This window comes from Leptosomus discolor, chromosome 2 (genome assembly GCF_034619465.1).
Source record: "Leptosomus discolor isolate bLepDis1 chromosome 2, bLepDis1.hap2, whole genome shotgun sequence".
Taxonomy (NCBI): Eukaryota; Metazoa; Chordata; class Aves; order Leptosomiformes; family Leptosomidae; genus Leptosomus; species Leptosomus discolor.
The window spans coordinates 7,451,990-7,470,921 of record NC_141392.1 but is presented as its reverse complement, the minus strand read 5'-3'; the positions used below and the strand labels follow the sequence as shown (position 1 = coordinate 7,470,921).

At 46.2% G+C, this 18,932-nt stretch overlaps 1 protein-coding gene across 1 annotated transcript; it reads left to right on the top strand.

The window, feature by feature from the left end:
- The first annotated feature begins 2,594 nt into the window (after positions 1–2,594).
- On the top strand, positions 2,595–17,522 carry SLC3A1 (solute carrier family 3 member 1). The gene is made up of 10 exons (XM_086460574.1): positions 2,595–3,021; positions 4,212–4,391; positions 5,416–5,570; positions 6,633–6,758; positions 10,015–10,134; positions 11,177–11,301; positions 12,596–12,794; positions 13,579–13,725; positions 16,150–16,266; positions 17,081–17,522. Exons 1-10 carry the CDS (start codon positions 2,595–2,597, stop codon positions 17,519–17,521), a joined length of 2,037 nt encoding a protein of 678 aa, XP_086316700.1. The 3' UTR covers position 17,522.
- The last annotated feature ends 1,410 nt before the right edge of the window (positions 17,523–18,932 follow it).

The following is an 18,932-nucleotide window of genomic DNA, read 5'->3' as shown; positions in this document are numbered from 1 at the left end:
TAAATGCTGGTGAATTACACACAAAACTGCAACTTCAGTCATGGTCATGTAGCGTTGCCTGTTGAGCAGCTATTTGTTATGATAAATTACATCTCTCTGTCCCAGAGATGCTTTCTGGGACTTGCAGAAGTGCTGATCTGTGTCTCGAGTGTGTAAGTGCTCTGACACCTGCCCCCTCTCGTTGTACACGCGTGCTGCAAAATGGCAAATGTGAAGATCCTCGAACTCAGATGGTGGCTGCACCGTCTGATGTGATGCCATAGCTGGGAATGCGTTTTATTTTAAAATGTATTATTTTAAAAATAAAAAACATGTTTATTTTAAAAATAAACAAAAAGCAAATAAAGAAAACAACCCGCCTGCATGGATAACTAATAATGTGCTTGTCAGTGCCACTCCTAGTGGCCTTTTTTCAGTGAATGTCCTTCTTCAACTTTTTTTTTTACATACTACTTTACCTCTCTCTTTCTAAATATCGCAGCAGGAGCCAAGCCTTCTTATAGGCGTTGGTTTTGCACAGTGTCATGATCTGAGAGACTTGGGTTTGTTCTTCTGGTGGGTGATGAGGTTTTTGAAGGGTCGGACACGTTGCCGAGGGGCAGTGCAAAGGCACGGAATGCGTATGTATAGGCAGAGCTGTTCTCAACTCTGACTCTGTACTGGGCAGCCCCACAATTTAGAACCAGGCTTGCGCTTGGGGAGGGGAGGTGGGGCGCACAGCAAACCAACCAAAAAACCCCAAACAAACGAAACCCAACAACCCGCGGCTGAGGGTGCTATGAGTCTCGTCCTGGGCTTTCTCGGCCCCGGCACTGAGCCCCCCTCTGTCTGCTCGACTGTCCCGCTGGCTGGGCTGACCCCCGCGGCTGTGGCAGGCGGCTCAGTTCTGGTTGTCCTTCGCTCCTGCCTCTGGCTTGCGTTGCTTTCCGCTGTGCTTGGAGGAGCTTTTGGGTAGCGCAGCAAGCTGCGGGCATGTTTAAATCTGTGGGTTTGGGGAAAAAGCAAGAGGGGGAGTACTAAGGTCTCGAGGTGTATGTGGTGCAATCTGAACAATTTTCTGTGTTTTCATTTCCCATTAAAATGTGTAATCATTGAAATGAAACCATTGAAATGGGGCGGGGAGCGGATGGCATTGTACCGAATACAAGCTTATGCCCAGAGTGTACCGTGCCTGCCTGGAAACTTCTACAACTTACTGATACTAAGACTGTAGAGTCATTAGATGGGAGACGGTTTCAAGTCATTCCCCACTGCTGAATTTCCTGGCACTACTGAATTGCACTGAAACTGCTGCCGTTATCTCGAATGCGCTGGCAACTGCCTGACTCTGCATGGGCTGAGGTTGCTGCCAGGCGCTGGGAAAGGCTTGAATCTGTCAGAGAAAAAGACCTCCTCTTAGCTCAGCTACTGAAGAAATAACGCGCTTTTGAATATTCCACGCTGGATTTTTTCAGTCGTTAGCTTAGAAACTTCTTTCGTGGTTTAAGGGAAACATCATAAATACTTTTTTGAGGCCAAAAGCAACCTTTTCTCCACAGCAGTTGCCCGTGGGAGTTTCCCTGGGACCCTGACCCTATGGTCATGGGCAGGCGTTTGCTTTTACCTGTGATAAGGCAGCTCCTTGAGTATTGCTTTGTGTTTCCTTTGATGTGCCTGGGCAGAGGGCACTGGCTGGAGGGGATGGCTTGGCCATGCCGGCTGGCTGGCTCCAGGGCACACCGATGTGTAAATCTGTGCTCCCTTGTGCAGACTTTGGGGAATGCCTTTTCCTGGCTGGAGTAGCAGAAAGGGGGAAAGGAGGGAGAAGGGAAAGGTCGCTTTCCTTGAAACAAATCTTAAAAAAAAAAAAAAAGAAAAAGACAGGATTTTAATAGCGGGCAGTGGGTTTTTCTCTCTTGATTCTTGCTTGTGCCTGTGCAGAGCGGTCCTGTCCTGACCCGGGGATAGCTCAGGGCGTAGCAACCTGTCACACGCTGTGAATCGGCGGATCGGTATGTGCCTTATCTTAAGCAGTTGTAACTGTTTTAAGAGTTGTGGATGGGCTGGGGTGGTGGTGTGTGTGTTTTTCTAAGCTGTGAGAAATGAAGCACCACCAGCCTATTTTTTCTTTTAGTTTGTATTGTTGCTTTTGGGTCAGAAGTCATCAACACCTCGTTCTCTGGCTGCCCGTGTTTAAATTACTCATTAATGCTCAGGCTGCTTTAGGCAGGGGAGACCAGGGCCAGTCTGGAAAGCTGCGGATTTACTAAATCGTTTACTGATAAAAAAAACTGCTGTCAAAAGGAAGAGAAGTTTGCTGTGCTGGAGAGAGCAACCCTAAACCGAGCTCTGCTCAGCTGGGACGAGCAATAGGCTTATCTCCCCCTAAGACTGCGCTTTCTTGAGGCATTTTGTTATCTTGGCGAAGATGCCTGTTATGCGGAAAAGCAGGAGCACTTTGCCCTTCTTGTCTCTCTCCGAACTTTAACCACTTGGTCAGGATTGATTATAAACCCAGATGCTAATTACATCGCTCCTCATTTCGCTGAACAAAGAGTGTTGGCAACGCTTGCGTGCCACGGCTGGAGTCTTTGGGACAAGACCTGTGAAGTAAGATGGTGGAGGAGGAAGCTAAGAGCTTACCTATGGAGCTGAGCGAGAAGGGGGGGGTGGAGAACAACGGGTTTGTTCAAAATGAGGCTTTTGATGATAAGGAGACCAGTGCCGGTAGCCAAGAAGAAACGCCAAAGCCGTGCGTTATCGATGCGGACCCAGCAGCTGCGGAGGAGCCGGCGTTGCAGCCCTACGCGGGGATGCCGAAGGAAGTCTTGCTGAAGTTCTCCAGCCAAGCCCGGTACAGAGTCACCAGGGAGATTCTCTTCTGGCTCATAATTGCCGCCGCAGTTGTGCTTGTGTGCTCTACGATTGCGATTATTGCTCTCTCCCCCAAGTGCCTCGACTGGTGGCAGGCTGGTCCTGTTTATCAGATCTATCCCCGCTCCTTCAAGGACAGCGACATGGATGGGAACGGGGATCTGAAAGGTGGGTGAATTTCCAGTCTTGGCATGCGCAAAGCTGGGTAGCGGTTGTCTGTGGGTGTGTATATATAGATATATTAAAAAAAATAAAAAATCACAGTGGAGTCCAATAGAGAAAGCCACCCTCATGGAGAAAGGAAGAAAAGTTGTCGGACTCATCATTAATGGCAGCTCCCGTTGCCGTGAATAAATCTAGGAGGTGCTTGCTCAAGTTGCAAAGTCTGAGCCTGGAGTTAGGAGGGATGTGTAGAGGTGGGGCGGGGAGCACAGCTGAGCACAACAGCCAGCAGAGTAAAATACTTCCACGAAACTGTGGTTGGTCAGGAGGACGGGTGGTGCTGAGCACTTCATCGTGTTAGGTTGGCTGCCTTTCCATAGGGAAGAGTGAGGAAAAATAAAACTGACAAAGAGGACAGCAGGATCTGTTACTGGTCTGGGTGTTTTTGAGCTCTTGTGAATGCACTGGGAAGGGTACCCGATACCAAGAGGCAATGCCACCTACCAGTAGCTTAGCTGACTACCTTTCAGAAAGGAAAGGCTCAGCACAATCATGGACTATAAACTTCTAAACTAGAAGTGCCTAGCTCTAATATCCTCTACTGGCAAGTGAAGGGAAGAGACTGTTTACTGTTTCTGTAGTTGCAGGAAGGTGGGAAAGATTTGGGTTTAAACATAACCTGGGGAGGCTGGAGTGCAGTGTCCCTGCAGGAAACGACAGAAAAACCCCGTAGGAGACTTTTCCTAGGGCAGGGAAAACCTGGGATCTTTGCATTAAAATTGAGCTTCTCTTTGGTTGATCTGAGGATTAATTGACTTCCTGAAACGGGAAGGCAATGCTGTTGTGCATTTTAACAAAATACAGGAGCTTGTTTTCAGAAGTGGCTGATAAATTTATGAAACGAAATTGTGAATATTTTTATAATACAGAGTATAAATTTATTTTGATCTGGGTTTTTTTTTTTAATTGCTGCTTTCTCTTGTAAAGGTGGCTTTCAATGGTTTCCATTCTGTGGTCTCATGGTATCGCTGAAGAACATCAAAATTGCCCTGCTATTGGTGATCAGTGAAAACAGGGGATGGCTGTGTACCGAAGGGACCTGTGTACCATCTTGGACTGAGAGCCCATGGCAAGCTTGTTTCTACAAAAAAATATTTTGTCTTTTTAAACAGATTATGCCTTTTTCTTTTAAATAGGTATCCAAGAAAAACTGGACCATATCACATATTTGAACATTAAAACCATCTGGATCACTTCTTTCTATAAGTCCCCCTTAAAAGACCTTGGGTACGGAGCTGAAGACTTCTATGATATTGATCCCATGTTTGGATCAATGAGTGATTTTGAGAATCTGCTTGCAGCCATACATGACAGAGGTAAGCTGCAACTCCGAGCAAAATAATTCTGTTAAAAAGACGTTTGCTTGTGTTATACGAGTGTACCTCGTGGTGCTGGTCTGAGGTTTCAGTCTGTGCACCTGGCAGTTCCCCCACGCGGCGCTGAGCAGGAGCAGCGGAGGTGCCAGCGGAGGGGACCCACCAGCTCCACAGCAACACGAGCTCTGCGGCTGCCGTGGCCCACCCTTGGGTGCTGGGGTGGTGCTGGGAGCAGGACCGGAGGCGCGGGGAGCTACAGCCGCAGCGTCAGGCTGCTCTTTGTCCTCTGCAAGGCACGGTCCCCTCCGAGGGTGGTCGTGGGTGGATGTGCTGTGCGTGCTCCCTGCTGCGGACGGCGGGGGCATCGATGGCCTGGGGGACGGAGGCTGCGGTGCGGTTGTTTCTACCGGAGTTTCGTGACTGATGGCTGCTCGCTGAAGAAAGCAGGAAAACAGTTACAGGGCTGGGAGGGAACGTGCGCTTCCTTCCTGCGATTGCATCCTTGGTGGGTGCGTTTATGCCGTAGACCGAGTGTTTGCTCAGGTGTTTCCCCTTAGAGCTGCTGGGCTGAAGGGAAGATGGTTTGCCAGTCCCCAAAACATCTGGGATTTCAAAAAGACGCCTAGTCTTTAAGAAGGGTGAGGAAGAGTGCGTGTTCGCCGGTGCTAGACTGGTGAAGTGCCTTTCCAGCTGGGAGCTGGGAGACAGATGGTGAAGTCAGAGTTAGTGGAAGTGGTTCCTAACAGCAGAAATCTGTCCTGATTTTTTTTTCCCTTTCCCTCCTTTCCCTCCCAGCAATGGGATGGGGGGAGCAGTGCCAGCAAGATGTATTGCAGCTGCTTGCAGACTCTAGTTAGTCTGCGCTGGTAGTCTGGGTTGTTTGTGGGGTGTTTTTGCCCCTCTCTTTTGCCAGAACTCTGGGATGGGGGACGCCCAAACAGTTCGGATACTGCATTAAGAAAAAATGTGAACTTTTGTCTTAAAAGGCTAAATTCAACGTTGTTTTTCTTGTTTGATTTTTAAGGGCTGAAGGTGATAATGGATTTAATACCGAACCACACAAGTGACAAACACCGATGGTTTCAGCTGAGTCGCAACCGGACAGGGAAGTACACGGACTACTACATCTGGCAGGACTGCACGTGGGCCGCTGGTTCCGTCGCTCCTCCGAACAACTGGGTAAACACGGGAAGGGACAAATCCCAAGCTGGGTGCAGGCTGCCGGGTAGCAAAAGCAGCCGTAACATAATCGTCCCGACGCACACGGGGTTACAAATGACTCTCGAGGTACAAACGGGTGTCGGTAAATGAGCTAGTGCAGATTAAGATTTAAACAGGCTTGGGGGGAGGAGTTCCTACTTCAAACAGAATTTTAAAATTCTTTTCTTTCTTTACCTCAGTGTTAAATCTTCACTCATTAAACAAATGAAGGGATACTTGTGCACAAGTTGTTAACATGTGCCTCCTTCTGTGTCTGGCTGTTCTGCTCTGGAAACTTCATCTTGGCTCCTCTGAAATCAGAGTTGGTGGGGAGGGAAGAAAACTGTGTGTTCTTGGCTTGTCACAGAATCACAGAATGTTAGGGGTTGGATTTGTCCTTTTTCTGGAAGGTGATCAGGCCAGAAAGCGTGTTGCCTGTTTCAGCTGCGTTTATTTGAAACTTGAACTGGTGGGTGCATGATGAGGAACGTGTATGTTCTAAAAGCTCAAGGTGGAGTTAATATTTTGTGCCAGCTACTGTAATTTCTCTTTAAACTTAGAGTCTTAAGAGCAGCTGCCTTAGCTTTTGGAATCTTTTATTACAGAGATAGTGATAAAGTTAACATTTTAACATGCTGACTGTTGTTGGTGCTTCAAAGGGATAATACCAGACTGCAGAAAGCTCTAAGTTAATTTAAGCAATTTTTAATAAGATTTAGGAAAAAAAAATTCCAAAAGAAATGTTCCCACCCATGTTTTCCCCTCTATGCTGAATAATTCCCAGTGAAAGTTTACTTTAAAAAAAGGGAATGAAACACAACATTGAACAAGAAATACATGTGGCACAGCACGACTAATAAGAGAGCGACTAGCGGGAGAAGGAAATGTAGCACAAGTATCAAAATCTACTCAAAATTTAGTCCATTGATTAAGCATTTTGTGCCTTTTTTTATGTGCTTGTAACTGTGTCTTAAAGTATGTGTCAGAGTAAATGTTTGTGAAATTAGGAGTCCTGATTATCCCCCTCCCTTATACGAGCAGGTGAGTGTCTTTGGCAATTCCAGCTGGCAGTTTGACGATGTGAGAAAGCAATGTTATTTTCATCAGTTTGGAAAAGAACAGCCAGACTTAAATTTTCGCAGCCTTGCTGTCCAACACGAAATCCATGTAAGTATGTAACCCGCTGCTGCTGTGCCAACAGCAAAGCAGCTATTTCTACGCTTAATTTCTCTGATTATTTGTGCTACTCAATTTGCAGCCTAGTTGGAAGTAATTAAAGGATTGCCGTGTATGTAAACACTTGAAACAAAAAGGTGTCTAGACAAACGTTATGTTTATAAGCAAAATTCAAGCTTTATGCTGTAATGCTTCTAGTATTGGAGCTACTTTCCTTCAAGTCTTTTTAATTTAAAAGCAAACTGGCAACAAAAAAAAAATCCAAATAAAACTGTCCCTGAGTGGAGGTACTGGCAGTGGGTGGTGTTGCAGTCCTCTGGATTTTAAGAGGGTGTGACTATTGCTTATTTTTTCTGCTGGCTTAAGTCCCCTGCTCTCACAAGGGCCTTGCACAAGCTTGGTGGGTTTTTGGAACAGCCTATTGCACTTTAAAAGGAGCTCCCTTGCCCTTTCCCTTTCTCCTCCCACTAAAGGCTAGCTTAAAATTGCTTTGATGCTTCAGGAGCCCTCTACTCTTCAGCCTAACCTTATCTGCCAACTGTGCATACTTCGCTTGCTATGAATCCAACCTGTCCTTCAGCTGAAATAGCTTTTCCCACCCTTCTTTACACTTGTATTTTTCCAGCTCTGACAACATCTGCCTTCAGCTTTTGTTAAGACAGGTTGAATGAGGTGAGCTTTTCCAGCCTTCCCGGAAGAGAGAGGCTCTCCACCCCATTGTTTAGCCCTTGCTCCTCACAGCGCTTCCAGCCTGAGGTTTCTCTCAAATGGGGATGGCCAGAATTAAACAAATTGAACAGAAGAGGTGTCTGGTCAGAATCTTGTTCAGTGGCACAGGTTCTCCTCCCTCTTTGTCCCGCAGTTGCAGTTACTTGCTTCGAAGCTGGTGCTAGTTCTCAGTTAATCCAACTTGAGGCCTGTCTAGAAGCAGTTAACTGCTTTCAGCTCTAGTCTCCATCAAGAGCCAAGGATGAAGGCACTTACCGCCTTTGGATGTTGTATCAGGGATGACAGTTGATGGGAGGACTGACACTGGGAGGTAAAGCAGCTCTTGCACTGAAGCTGAGCTGAGTCACTCGAGGGGAGAGAAGTTTTTGTCTCTGTTGGTACAAGGAGCTGTGAATTAGCCAGTCAAAAGTGGGAATGGCACCTTGTTTTAGCAAAGAGGTGAGGCAGTGCTGATTTGAATGACAAGGAATGCCTGAGCTCCTGGGTAAGGGGGAGATAGTGAGTTTCAATCTGTCTACATCTCTGATGACTTTAGAGAGGTGAGAGACAGATGGACAGCCGGCACGCAGGAGTGCCCCACCAAGGCACGGTGGTGGTGCTCTGATGAAACCTCATGCCTGTCTGCATCACGTCTCCCAGCAGGCAACGTAGAATTCAGTACAATATGGGGAAGTGGGCCTGAACATGGGGAGTCTGACGGTTGCAGCTTCTTTAGTTGTTCCTTTAAGTTATGCCCCATCAGGCAGTACAGCTACCTCGGGTGTTTTGACTTACTCCTTAAGTGCTGGCTACTTTGTACGGTTGATTTTTTGTGCGTTTCTTTGGTGGCAGTCTTCACAGCTGCCCAGTTCTACTGTGTTGCTCTCACGGTCTCTGTGGGGCCTCTCGCCTCACCACGGGCGCTGCAGGTGCATGAAGAAACAAAACACTTTTGGTCATACTTGGTAACTAAAGCATGAAGTGAGACTGCTTTTGAGACTGATCCTTGAAGAACTCGACTCCACTAGTAACCTCTTTGTGTCTTGATACTTCCCTTAACGCCGCGTCTTGCCGCTTGCACCTTTTTTCCTTGCATCTCACATACTTTTTAATGGTCCTGGCTATTTTTTTAATGGTACTTGATATATTACTGAAGCTGCAGTAGCAAAGAGGTGCTGCATTTCCTATGCAAAGAAATGAAATGAAAACTAGTAAGTCTGGCCTGGTAACACCAAGCTTTGGTAAATGCTTATGAACATCATTAATTGCTCCAACATGTTAAAGAATAATCTTTATCTAGTATTTTAATTTAAAATCCTGTTTCACTAGGTTAGGAGGACTGAGCAGGAAGCAAATGGACTCTTCCAGAGAAGCTCAAGTCTTTGGTTTAGCCCCAGGGCACGCAAGAGCAATGACACTTAGCAGCCAGCTGCTTGTAGCTTCCTTGCATACATAAAAGTAGATCAGTCTCAGTGCGTCCCACCTCAGTGCTTGATATTTGCACTGCTGATTCCTGGGGTTGCGTTCGTGATGAGCACATGCATAACCGTGAATTAATTTTTGGTGGATTCAGTATTGGACAGGCACCATATCAAGAGCTGCTGCTTTCAGAGTGGCTCTGCGAGAAAGTACAGCTCAGTAAGGTGGAGTCTTTATTTGCCAAACAAAAATCTGTAAAGCTTGAGTGTGGACTAGTCCTACTCCAGCCTATTCAGGCAAGTGTACTTCATACACATAAGAAAAGGCAATTCAATAGCTGTCTTTTTTTTTAAAAAAAAAAAAAAGAAAAGAAAAAGTTTTGTCCTCAGCTGAAGAAAAGTATCTGGTCTAAAACCATTCAAGAGGGACTGAATATTAGGGTTGTTTGTTAAAACTAGAGCAATTAAAACTGTAGTAATATAATAGCTACTGAAGCAGGATATGATTTTACTAATAGCGACTAACCTCTGAATTCGACAGTGACATTACAAATCAATCGCAGTTCACTTGGACAATAATTTTTCATGTTCCTGCAAATCAGCAAATAAGCCTGAAACTAAAATTAAAATCACATCAGTCAAATAAGGGAGAACGAATGTTTTAAGAGCTCTGCTGTGTAAAAAGAAAATTAGCGGCACAAGGTCCGTGCAGAACAACGCATTCTTGCACAGATGAATCGGTGTGTTCTGACGGTGCGCGGCCGTGGTGGGTGTTCACCACCAGCAGCACTTAGCAGGAGCCCGATTGTTTCAGTGGGTGAGATTGGGAATGGCTTGTAGCGGGGCATGCCCTGGCTTTGGGCTCGTGGTTTTATGGAGCAGTTACGGACCAGTCTTTCTTTTTGATACTGGATGAAATAATAAGACAGGCTTTATTTAGATCTTCGTGTGACCTTAGATGGACAGGATTCACGTTAACCTCTAGTAAAATTTGAAGTACAAATTAAAAAATCAATTGTTACATATTAATACCTCCTAACAGGTTTAGTTTTCCTTTTAAGTACGTACTGTTTTGAATGCGGTGGGCTCACTTGGACTTCTCAATGTTTACCTTTGTGTAGGATATTATCAAATTTTGGCTCGGCAAAGGAATCGACGGATTTAGTTTCAGCGCTGTTAAATTTCTTTTAGAAGCAACACATCTCCGAGACGAGCCTCAAGTGAACACGTCCCAGAACCCAGTAACGTATATGTTCTGTCTTTGCTTTTTTCCTCTGTTTCCTACTGGGGCAAGAATGTGTTTTTACACCTTTCCTCTTTTTACACCTTTACCTCTTTCGGGTCTTAATTGTGGCTTTAGGGAGGCTGGGCCAGCCTTGTCCCTTGGGAGGCAGGTGGCTCCCAGGCGCTCTGCAGAGGGAGCACATACAAGAAAGCAGCCCCTGGGCTGAGGCTGTAGGTCAGGGAGATACCTGCAAGCAGGAGTGCTGTGGGTGGGAGGAGAATTGTCCGTATGCGCTTCGTAGTTCTGTTCTGACACTGTTGCTTTGAATTTTCTGTTTCAAGTATTTTACTTCTCAATTTATATTCTAAAAAGACCAGTTTTGTGATTTTAATAGTTGATTGGTTGTCTTTGGGGAGCCCACTACAGGGGGTAAGCGCAGAGCTCTTGCCAGGTTGGGATCTGTAGCAGTCACTAGCACCGTGTTTCTTCCGTGTTGCTAGTAGGAATTGGAGTAAACCCCAAAATACTCGTCTTGGCAGTGTGGCACAGCGAGAGGTGGCCAGACCTCGGAAGCGTGCACCCTGTTGTTTATGCGAGCTGCTTGTGCTGAGGTAGTGAACTGGGTGGCCTTCCCTGGTCGTGCCAGCGCTGACACACTGTGCCCCTGCGGAGCTGGGGGTCACATAAAACTGGTCAGCTCCACGTGTATCCTTGGGTTTGTAAGTTACCACAACAACGTTGTCCACCTTTCCAGCCTGGTGTGTGGCCACAGCACCTGCTGTGCTCCCTCCTGCAGGTGGGCCGGGCTCGTTAGTGCTGCGGGTGGGCTCTCTGTCTTGAAGGATGGGATCCAAAATAATCAGCCCTCTGCTATCGTATCTTTAGAGCTCCCCAAGTGCAGTTCAGCTCTGCACTGTTGGTGTTGGTACGCTAAACTCATTCCTATTAAAATTGATCTGGACTGGTGCATTGCCTCAGGAAAGGACAGGAAGAATTTGGAGTGGTCTGAAGTCTAAAATATTGGTGAACTAATGGGAAATACTGTGTCCTTCTTTGAGGAGAGTATCACAGCCTATTCGCAGCTCTACCATGACTACACGACCACACAAGTTGGTATGCATGATATCGTCCGTAGCTTCCGTCAAACCATGAATCAGTTCAGCAGTGAACCTGGCCGATACAGGTAATCGTTATTACACGTAGTGAATTTTTCTCTAACATTTGTCACCCTCTTGCTAGCAATAAAATGGGGGGTTTAATAACATAATATGCCATAAAAAGTTTTCTTCCTCGAACGGCAATAGCGATGCATAGGCTATACTATCTCTTCCCCAGTAGGTGAGGGAAAGGCCGTTAATTGGCCCCGGTAGCTGTACAAACGTGAGCAGAACTGGTCACCATTTGGATCACAGAGACACTGTAATCGATCAGCCCTGTGGCTGATTTATTGCATAGGATGAATAGTGCAGTTCATGGCAGACACGTAGTCAGAGATTGTTAAAATCACGGAACAGCTGAGGTCGGAAGGGACTCTGGAGGTCGCCTGGTCCAACCCCCTGCTCAAGCAGGGCCACCTGCAGCCACTTACCCAGGACCATGCCCAGGCGGCTTCTCAATGTTTCCGAGGACGGAGACTCCAGAGCCTCTCTGGACAACCTGTGCCTGAGCACTGGCACCCTCACAGTAAAAAAAGTGTTTCCTGATGCTCAGGGGGACCCTCCCGTGTTTCAGTCTGTGGCCACGGCCTCCCCTCCTGGCACTGGGCACCACTGAAACCCGTCTCCATTGTCTTTACACCCTCCCTGCATGTATTTACATACATTGACAAGATGCCCCTGACACTTCCCCAGTCTAAACAGTCCCAGCTCTCTCAGGCTCTCCTCATAGGATAGATGCTCCAGTTGCTTAATGGTCTTAGTGGCTCTTTGCTGGACTCTCCCCAGTATTTCCATGTCTCTTGTACTGGGGAGCCCAGAACTGGACACCACACTCCAGGTGTGGCCTCACCAGCACAGAGTGGAGAGGAAGGATCATCTCCCTCAGCCCTGGCAACACTCCTCCTGATGCAGCCCAGGATACAGTCAGCTGCCTTTGCTGCAAGGGCACATCGCTGGCTCATGGCCAGCTTGGGGCACCCCCAGGTCCTTTTTGGTAAAGGAAAGCATGGAAATTGCTGGAATGGAGTGTGTGGATGTGGATTCAGAAAGAGAAGACTTCAGTCGGATATTTAGAGCCTCGTGTTGACTCTTGGAGTTTTTTCTCCAGAAATTTCCAAGAAATATTTCTCCTCGTCTCCTTGTCTGCTTTACGAAATACGGTTTCTCTGTATTAATCTTTTTTGATGGGGAGGAGGGAAGCGAACGTAGTTCTTAATGCTGTGTTATTTTCTATACATGTCCAACACCATTCCTAGCTTTCTTCTGCTCTGTGCAAACCAAGAATGAGCCAAAACCCAGCATTTGTGTTCTTCTTTGTAGATTTATGGGTTCTGAGGGTGATGAAAACGAAGACATTGAAGCAACAATGATGTATTATGGTACAACTTTTATCCAAGAAGCAGATTTTCCCTTCAATTTCAACCTAATTAACATGAAAAATCTATCGGGCAACAGTGTTTTTGAAGCTGTCAACCTGTGGATGAAAAACATGCCTGCAGGAAAATGGCCAAACTGGGCGGTAAGAGTTGTAGACCAGCTCTTATAGGAAGGGCTTGATCCTGTAGGTGACAGAAACCTGTCGGTGGTAGTTCCTCTTGTGGTGATAGAAGAAACGTGCACAGACGTTGATTTCAGTGGGATCAGCAGCAGCCTGAGCCCACAGCTGAGCTATCGCAGGTATCCACGTGAAACTGCCGGCTGCTGTAGTCGCAGTTGTTGGCGCTGGCCAGCTGGCTGGCTGTCCTGCCCTTCGATCACAGTTACGCTCCTGTGCAAGGGCGACTGAAGGGAGTTTATGAACATGTGTCTCCAGTGTAGAAGGGGGCACTGGCTTTAACCACCAGCGAGGATATGATTATCTGTGGCTGTAAACTGACTCGGCACAATGGATTCTGGAAACCCCCTGGGGCCAGGGGAGAACAGAGCAGGCAGCTGAGGCCAGTTAACTTAAAACCTTGCTGGTCTTTACTAGGAAACATGTTTGGGATGTGCAACAGAACTTTCCAAAACAAGCACCACCTTCACACAGAAAAGAAAATGGCAGAAATCTAAGGGAACCTTAATCACGGAGAGATGTTACTTGTCATCTGTCCTCAGTTCTGCCTCATGTGCTGCTGGCAGGGCCTCTGTGTGCTGACTTATGTGGGGCAGAAGTTTGTACTGGCACCAAGATAAAGAAGATAATTGCCCTCACAGGCCTGGAGGGGAAAGGAAAAAAAGCTACTACCTTGTTAAATTAGTTAACCAATTTCACCTACGCATGGAATTTTATAATGTGCGTTTAACAGTGATATTTTCCTCAGGTTGGAAACCCTAACGCTGCTCGGATTTCATCTCGGATTGGGAAGGAGTACGTCAATGTTATGAACATGCTGCTTTTAACCCTCCCTGGTACTCCTGTAACTTACTATGGTGAAGAAATAGGCATGGAGAACATTGCATCAGAACATGTAAGTGAAGAGCGTATAAACTGATCCTGTCATTTAGTTCCAAGTAACAGAACTTCCAAAAATACCAGAGTTTCTGTTTTGTTAACCAAAACCAGTCTTTATCGCTGTTTAGATGGTTTTCGGTGTTCCCCATGGCAAAACTGTTGGACAGCATGCAGAAATGGCCAGGCCAGAGACCAGAACCGGCGCCTGGATGTGTGTCTGAACTGCTGCACTGCAGCCGTGGTCCCAGATTTCCGTCCTCTGCCAGATCAGTCTTGCACGGTTTGCAGCGGTGTTGCTTTGCTTCGCTTCGCTTCAGCAGAAAAGGCAGCAAGGGCCGACACCAGGCCTGGGCTAGGAGCGGTGTGTCGCGGTCATCTGAGGCGAGAGGAACTGAGTCGCCGTCTCCTTCCTCCCACAGAAGTACCCTGGTGGCTGTGTCCAACTCCTTTATTTCCTGCTGCTGTTTAAAGGAAATTGGAGGTCGTGAGAGACCGTAGCTGCGGTCACCGCCTCCTGCGGACTGCTCCGCTCCATGCGAAGGCACCTGTCTAAGCCACAGCCCTCTACCACGTGCCCGAGCTCTGGAGAAGGGATCTCCAGAAAGGGGTGGGCGTACAGAGCAGCAGCCCCTGCTCGGCAGGGCCTGGTGGCAAGCGGAAGGTGGCTTTTGCTTGTCACGCGGGGGTTTTTGGTTTGTCTTTTGGATCCGTTTATGGAAAGGACTTGGGTCCCTGAGCCTGGGAACCAGGTGCCTGGCTCCTTTGATCATAGCTACAAGTCAGACGTCACAGGATGATTGTTAGATTACAGAAATTTTCAGAAGTTTATTCAAAGTGAAAGGGATTGAAACAAAGTGTGGGTGCTTTTCACACTGTGCTGGCCTGCGGAACTTAAAAGCTTTCGTGTTCAGCCCCTGTAACTTCTTGTCTCTTCTCTGATCCTACCTGACTTCTGTTGTGTCGTCTTGTCCAAGATGTGTGGGCACGACTGGGTCATGCCCAAAAGGGAACAGCTCAGCTCTGCCTCTCATGAGCATATGTGAGGACATGGTCCTATGGCAGATGCTGGTTTCACTGGGGAAGGCCTCTGCTGGGGGACGAGACAGCCTCTGATGCTGTTACCGGTGGTGCTGGCTCCCTTTGCTCCCTCAGAGGGAAAGGGGTACTTGAGGGGCACAGGATCATCACCAGGTTTATCCAATTCACATGAGAGGAGAGGATTCTCTGATTTGAAAGGAAATCTGAGAAACACCTCGGTCAAAGCATCTCCTGCGTTTTCTTGCTGCTGCCCATTACTGCTGACAGGACGACACCCTTTGGAAAAGTGGCTGGCCCTTGGCTCCTCAGGGTTTGCTCTCTTCTAGTGGCTACCCTGTGGCTCACAGCTTTGTAACAATGCAAACCCACTCTTCAGTCGGTCTGGAGAAGAAGATTCTCTGATTAATGAGTGTCTTAGAAATACGGGGAGTATTTGCCCAGGGTGCCATTTTTAGCCCCAGCATCTGAAATGCTTCAGGAGAAGCTAAAAGAGGTAAAGATGAAAGGGAATGTTACCAGTGTTGAAAACTTGGGACTTTTTTCCTCTGCTTTTGAGAACATGCTAAAAGGAGAAACCTGTTATTTATAATGTCACAAAGCAAAGTGACGATTTCTTTTGTTGAGCTGCTGTTCTGACAGATTGTATTGAAAAGTGCCCTTTATATGAAAAACAGTTTTCATGGAAAACAAACACTCAAAGTATGTGCAAAATATTTTATGCCCTCTTATATCATTAAATTTAAGTGTCAGATCCTGTGGCAGCTCTTCAATAACAATGAGGAAGCTTTTTCAGAATTTTTCTGAATCCTTCAAAATGAGAACCTCAGACTTTTTCCATCGACACTTTTTAATCAGCCAAAAGCTGATTTTCAATAAAGTTTTTGCACTTGGAAATAATTTTATCTTCCTAACACCAACAATCCTGTCCAAATCGTCCCCCTTGCAAATGTAAGCTTGCAGAGTTCTAAGGGGAAAAGCGTGATGGTTACCAAAGAACAGACACCGAATAGCATTGACTGGTGTTTACTGTTATTTTAACAGCATCTCTTCTTAGGAGTCATGACCTCATATATTCACTCACTGCATGTCTAGATGTTTATCAGAACATCCTAGCTGTCACTAGTAAACTTTTCTCCAGCCGTCTGTTGCGAGGGGAGACAACTCCAGCAGAGTCATTTGGGAATTCCCCATTTTCCGCAGCGATGCTGTATCCCTGAGACCATTTCAGGAACTGCCTCGATTCTTATTTTCTCTTTAGATTTGGAGCGGGAATACATCCTCCTTATTAAATTCAACTTGAACCAAAGCAAGCAATACTGAAGTGGTGATCCTTTGGAAGACATGAGAATGTGCTATTCAAGGGATAATGTTTTAATCTACTAATCACTGCCTTATTTTCTAGGTGACCTTTCCAGGGAAATCCCCCATGCAGTGGGACGGCAAAGCTAATGCTGGCTTTACTGAAGGCAACAGTAGCTGGTTACCTGTTAACTCTGACTACCAAAGTGTAAATGTTGAAGTAGGTATCTCTGTGTGACAAACTAATGGTCTAAAAATATGTTAATGTATCTGTTATGCTCTCACTTCTTTCACTTAGTGGGAATTGGCAGCAACAACAAACTCGAGGGAGGAAAAAGCACTGAATCCTCACAAATTTTATTAGAAAATGAAATCCTTGCACCACCAAGGAGCCTGCGTCATCTATATTCACTGAAGCAGAGCAACTGCAATTACAATGTCGATGTGGCAGTTTGGCTCTTTAACATCCCTTTAACCATTTTAATATTAAATTGAAATCTAGTGGGTTGTTTTTTTTCATTTCTGTTGCTGTAGAAAGCACTGGCCTTGTAACGAGAACTTAACACAGCCCATCTCTAACCTAAGCAGAGCAGTGGCCCAAACAGATTTTGCTGACCAGAACTGAAGACAGAAAAAAATAAATCTAAGACAGGAAAAATATAAACCACGAAACAAACCCTGTGACTTCTGTAGATTAGAATCAAAGAAAAAAGTTCCGTACCAAGCGTTGAATGGCCATGGCTTTCTCCTGAATAAGTGGTAGGGTAAGGACACTGTGGGAGGAAGAAATAGTGTTAGTGCTGGGGAAATTCTGTCACGCCAAATTACCTCTGTCTCTGCCACTCCACAAATGCCAAGGAAGTGCATGAGGAAGAGCAGTTTTTCAGTGGAATTCGCAGACAAGTTTGGAGAGGTAACTGTCAAAATGGAGTTCTAACAGGCGTGTTCTCAGCAGGCGGTGTGGGTGCGAGAGGTGAGGAGTGTTTCCTGCGTTCGGTGCAAAGAAATGACTGTGTTCATGCTGACTGTTGCAGATCCAGATGACCTGGTCCAACTCCACCCTGAATTTGTACCGAGAGCTAACTTTACTTCGCAACAACGAGCTCCCCATTCATCGGGGGTGGATGTGCTACATCTGGAATGACACTGACGTTGTTGTGTACGTGAGGGAATTGGATGGGTTAGACAGAGTCTTTATGATGGTTCTCAATTTTGGGCAGGAATCGACAATAGACCTGAAAGCTATAGTTCCTAACCTTCCATCTGAAGCTATTATAAGACTAAGTACTAATTTTAGCAATGCTGGTAAAGCTGTCAATACCAAACTAATTAAAACTGAAATGGGAGAAGGCCTGGTCCTTGAATATAAAACAGCAAAACCTGTTCATACTATGGAAGCTTTCCAAGGAAATTGTTTTGTGGCAGAAAAAGCTTGTTATTCCAGTGCCTTCAATTTACTCTATGTGAACTGTTAAGTGCAGGAGTAGAATAACCAAGCTTTCATGTTAATTTAGAAAATGCCGGTTTCACGGAACTGCTAAAAATTTTCAGTTCCCTGTGGCTTTTAAAACTTCATTTGTGTACAAAATAAATGTTCTGAAAAATAAAGCAGATACCTAATTGTCTTGCATCTGTATTGGTGATGAAGAGGAAAAAGTATGGTATAAACTCCCCCTTAAGGTCTGTGGGGAAGAGAAGTAAACCTGTCCTAAAAACATGTCCTGTTCAAGTGTATTGTTGTGAGGAAAGGGAACTGCTGCTTTCGGGGTGCAGCCCCTTACAGCTGCTGCTCATGAAGAGCTCCTGTGGAATCCAGAGCCTGTGGCAGTTCATAGTAACTTTCTAAGTCTGTAGATTTGTAAAACTTATTCTAGAGGGGTGGCCCTATAGTTGTTAAAATAGGTAGAAGCAAGCAAGACTAGTATCTGAAGTTGTGATGGCTTATGTCTTCTAACAGCTCTGAAAGTTAGTAAGAAAAAGAACACAATATACCCAGTAGAATTCTACGCTCAGGACTGCATTTCCAGTTGATTCTTTCCCTGCCTCTCCAGCTGAGTTAGAAAACATTTGCAGTCTCTTCTTTCTTTCTTTCTCTACCCTGAGGGTGGGGCGAGGTGTGTGTACGTCAGTTCAGAGTGACTGAAACAACTCGACTGGATGTCACACTCGCTCGTGTTTTGATTTGCACTGGGTGCACCTATGGAGCCTTACGTGACACCAAGGAAGGAGGAGCGCTTGACTTGGTGCGGTCCGTTTGGACACGTGGGTAATCTGGGCAACTCCCTTGTGGTGTGAGCACCTCATGGCCACAGTGTATTTTCCACCAACTGCTTGTAGCGATGCTGTTCCTAGGTGTGCACCACACATCTGTCTTTTAACAAGCAACGGGTAGCAGTTTTGGGCCTTGCTCAGAGGTCAGCTAAGCTATGAATTGGGCTGCTTTAGGTGGGGGCATTTTTTTTGTTTTATCCTCTGGAGAGACTCTGGCATCTCCCTCTGGGGCATTTGTCTTGTCTTCCAGAGAGACTCAGGCATCTCCTTTTTAAGATTACCATGCTAGTTAAGGGAACAGCAAGATTTTGAATCTACTCAGACGAAAGAGTTCTGCTAAAATCCCTGTTCTTGAGAGTCCGTTGTTTCTGTGCAGTCTGTTTGACCCTGCCATGTGATCAGCACACGATGGCTGCTGCATAGCTAGGAAGGGCAACAGCCATCATCAGCCACCCATGGGAATTCGTTTTAGAAGACCGACGTGAGAGTTCGAAATCAAATGGTTCTTGGGAGTTTTACTGCCTTGTGTGAAATGTGGCCTTGGAAGAGAGGTCTTGGGCTGGAAAGGCTGCCTGCACAAAGTGCTTGTCTTCTCCCATGAGGCTTTACACACCA

Excerpts from the sequence above, each read along its gene's own strand:
- SLC3A1 (XM_086460574.1), top strand. The coding sequence starts at position 2,595 with ATGGTGGAGGAGGAAGCTAAGAGCTTACCTATGGAGCTGAGCGAGAAG. Across the intron at positions 5,571-6,632 it reads TCGCTCCTCCGAACAACTGG|GTGAGTGTCTTTGGCAATTC; the intron begins GTAAACACGGGA and ends TTATACGAGCAG. Across the intron at positions 11,302-12,595 it reads AGTGAACCTGGCCGATACAG|ATTTATGGGTTCTGAGGGTG; the intron begins GTAATCGTTATT and ends TCTTCTTTGTAG.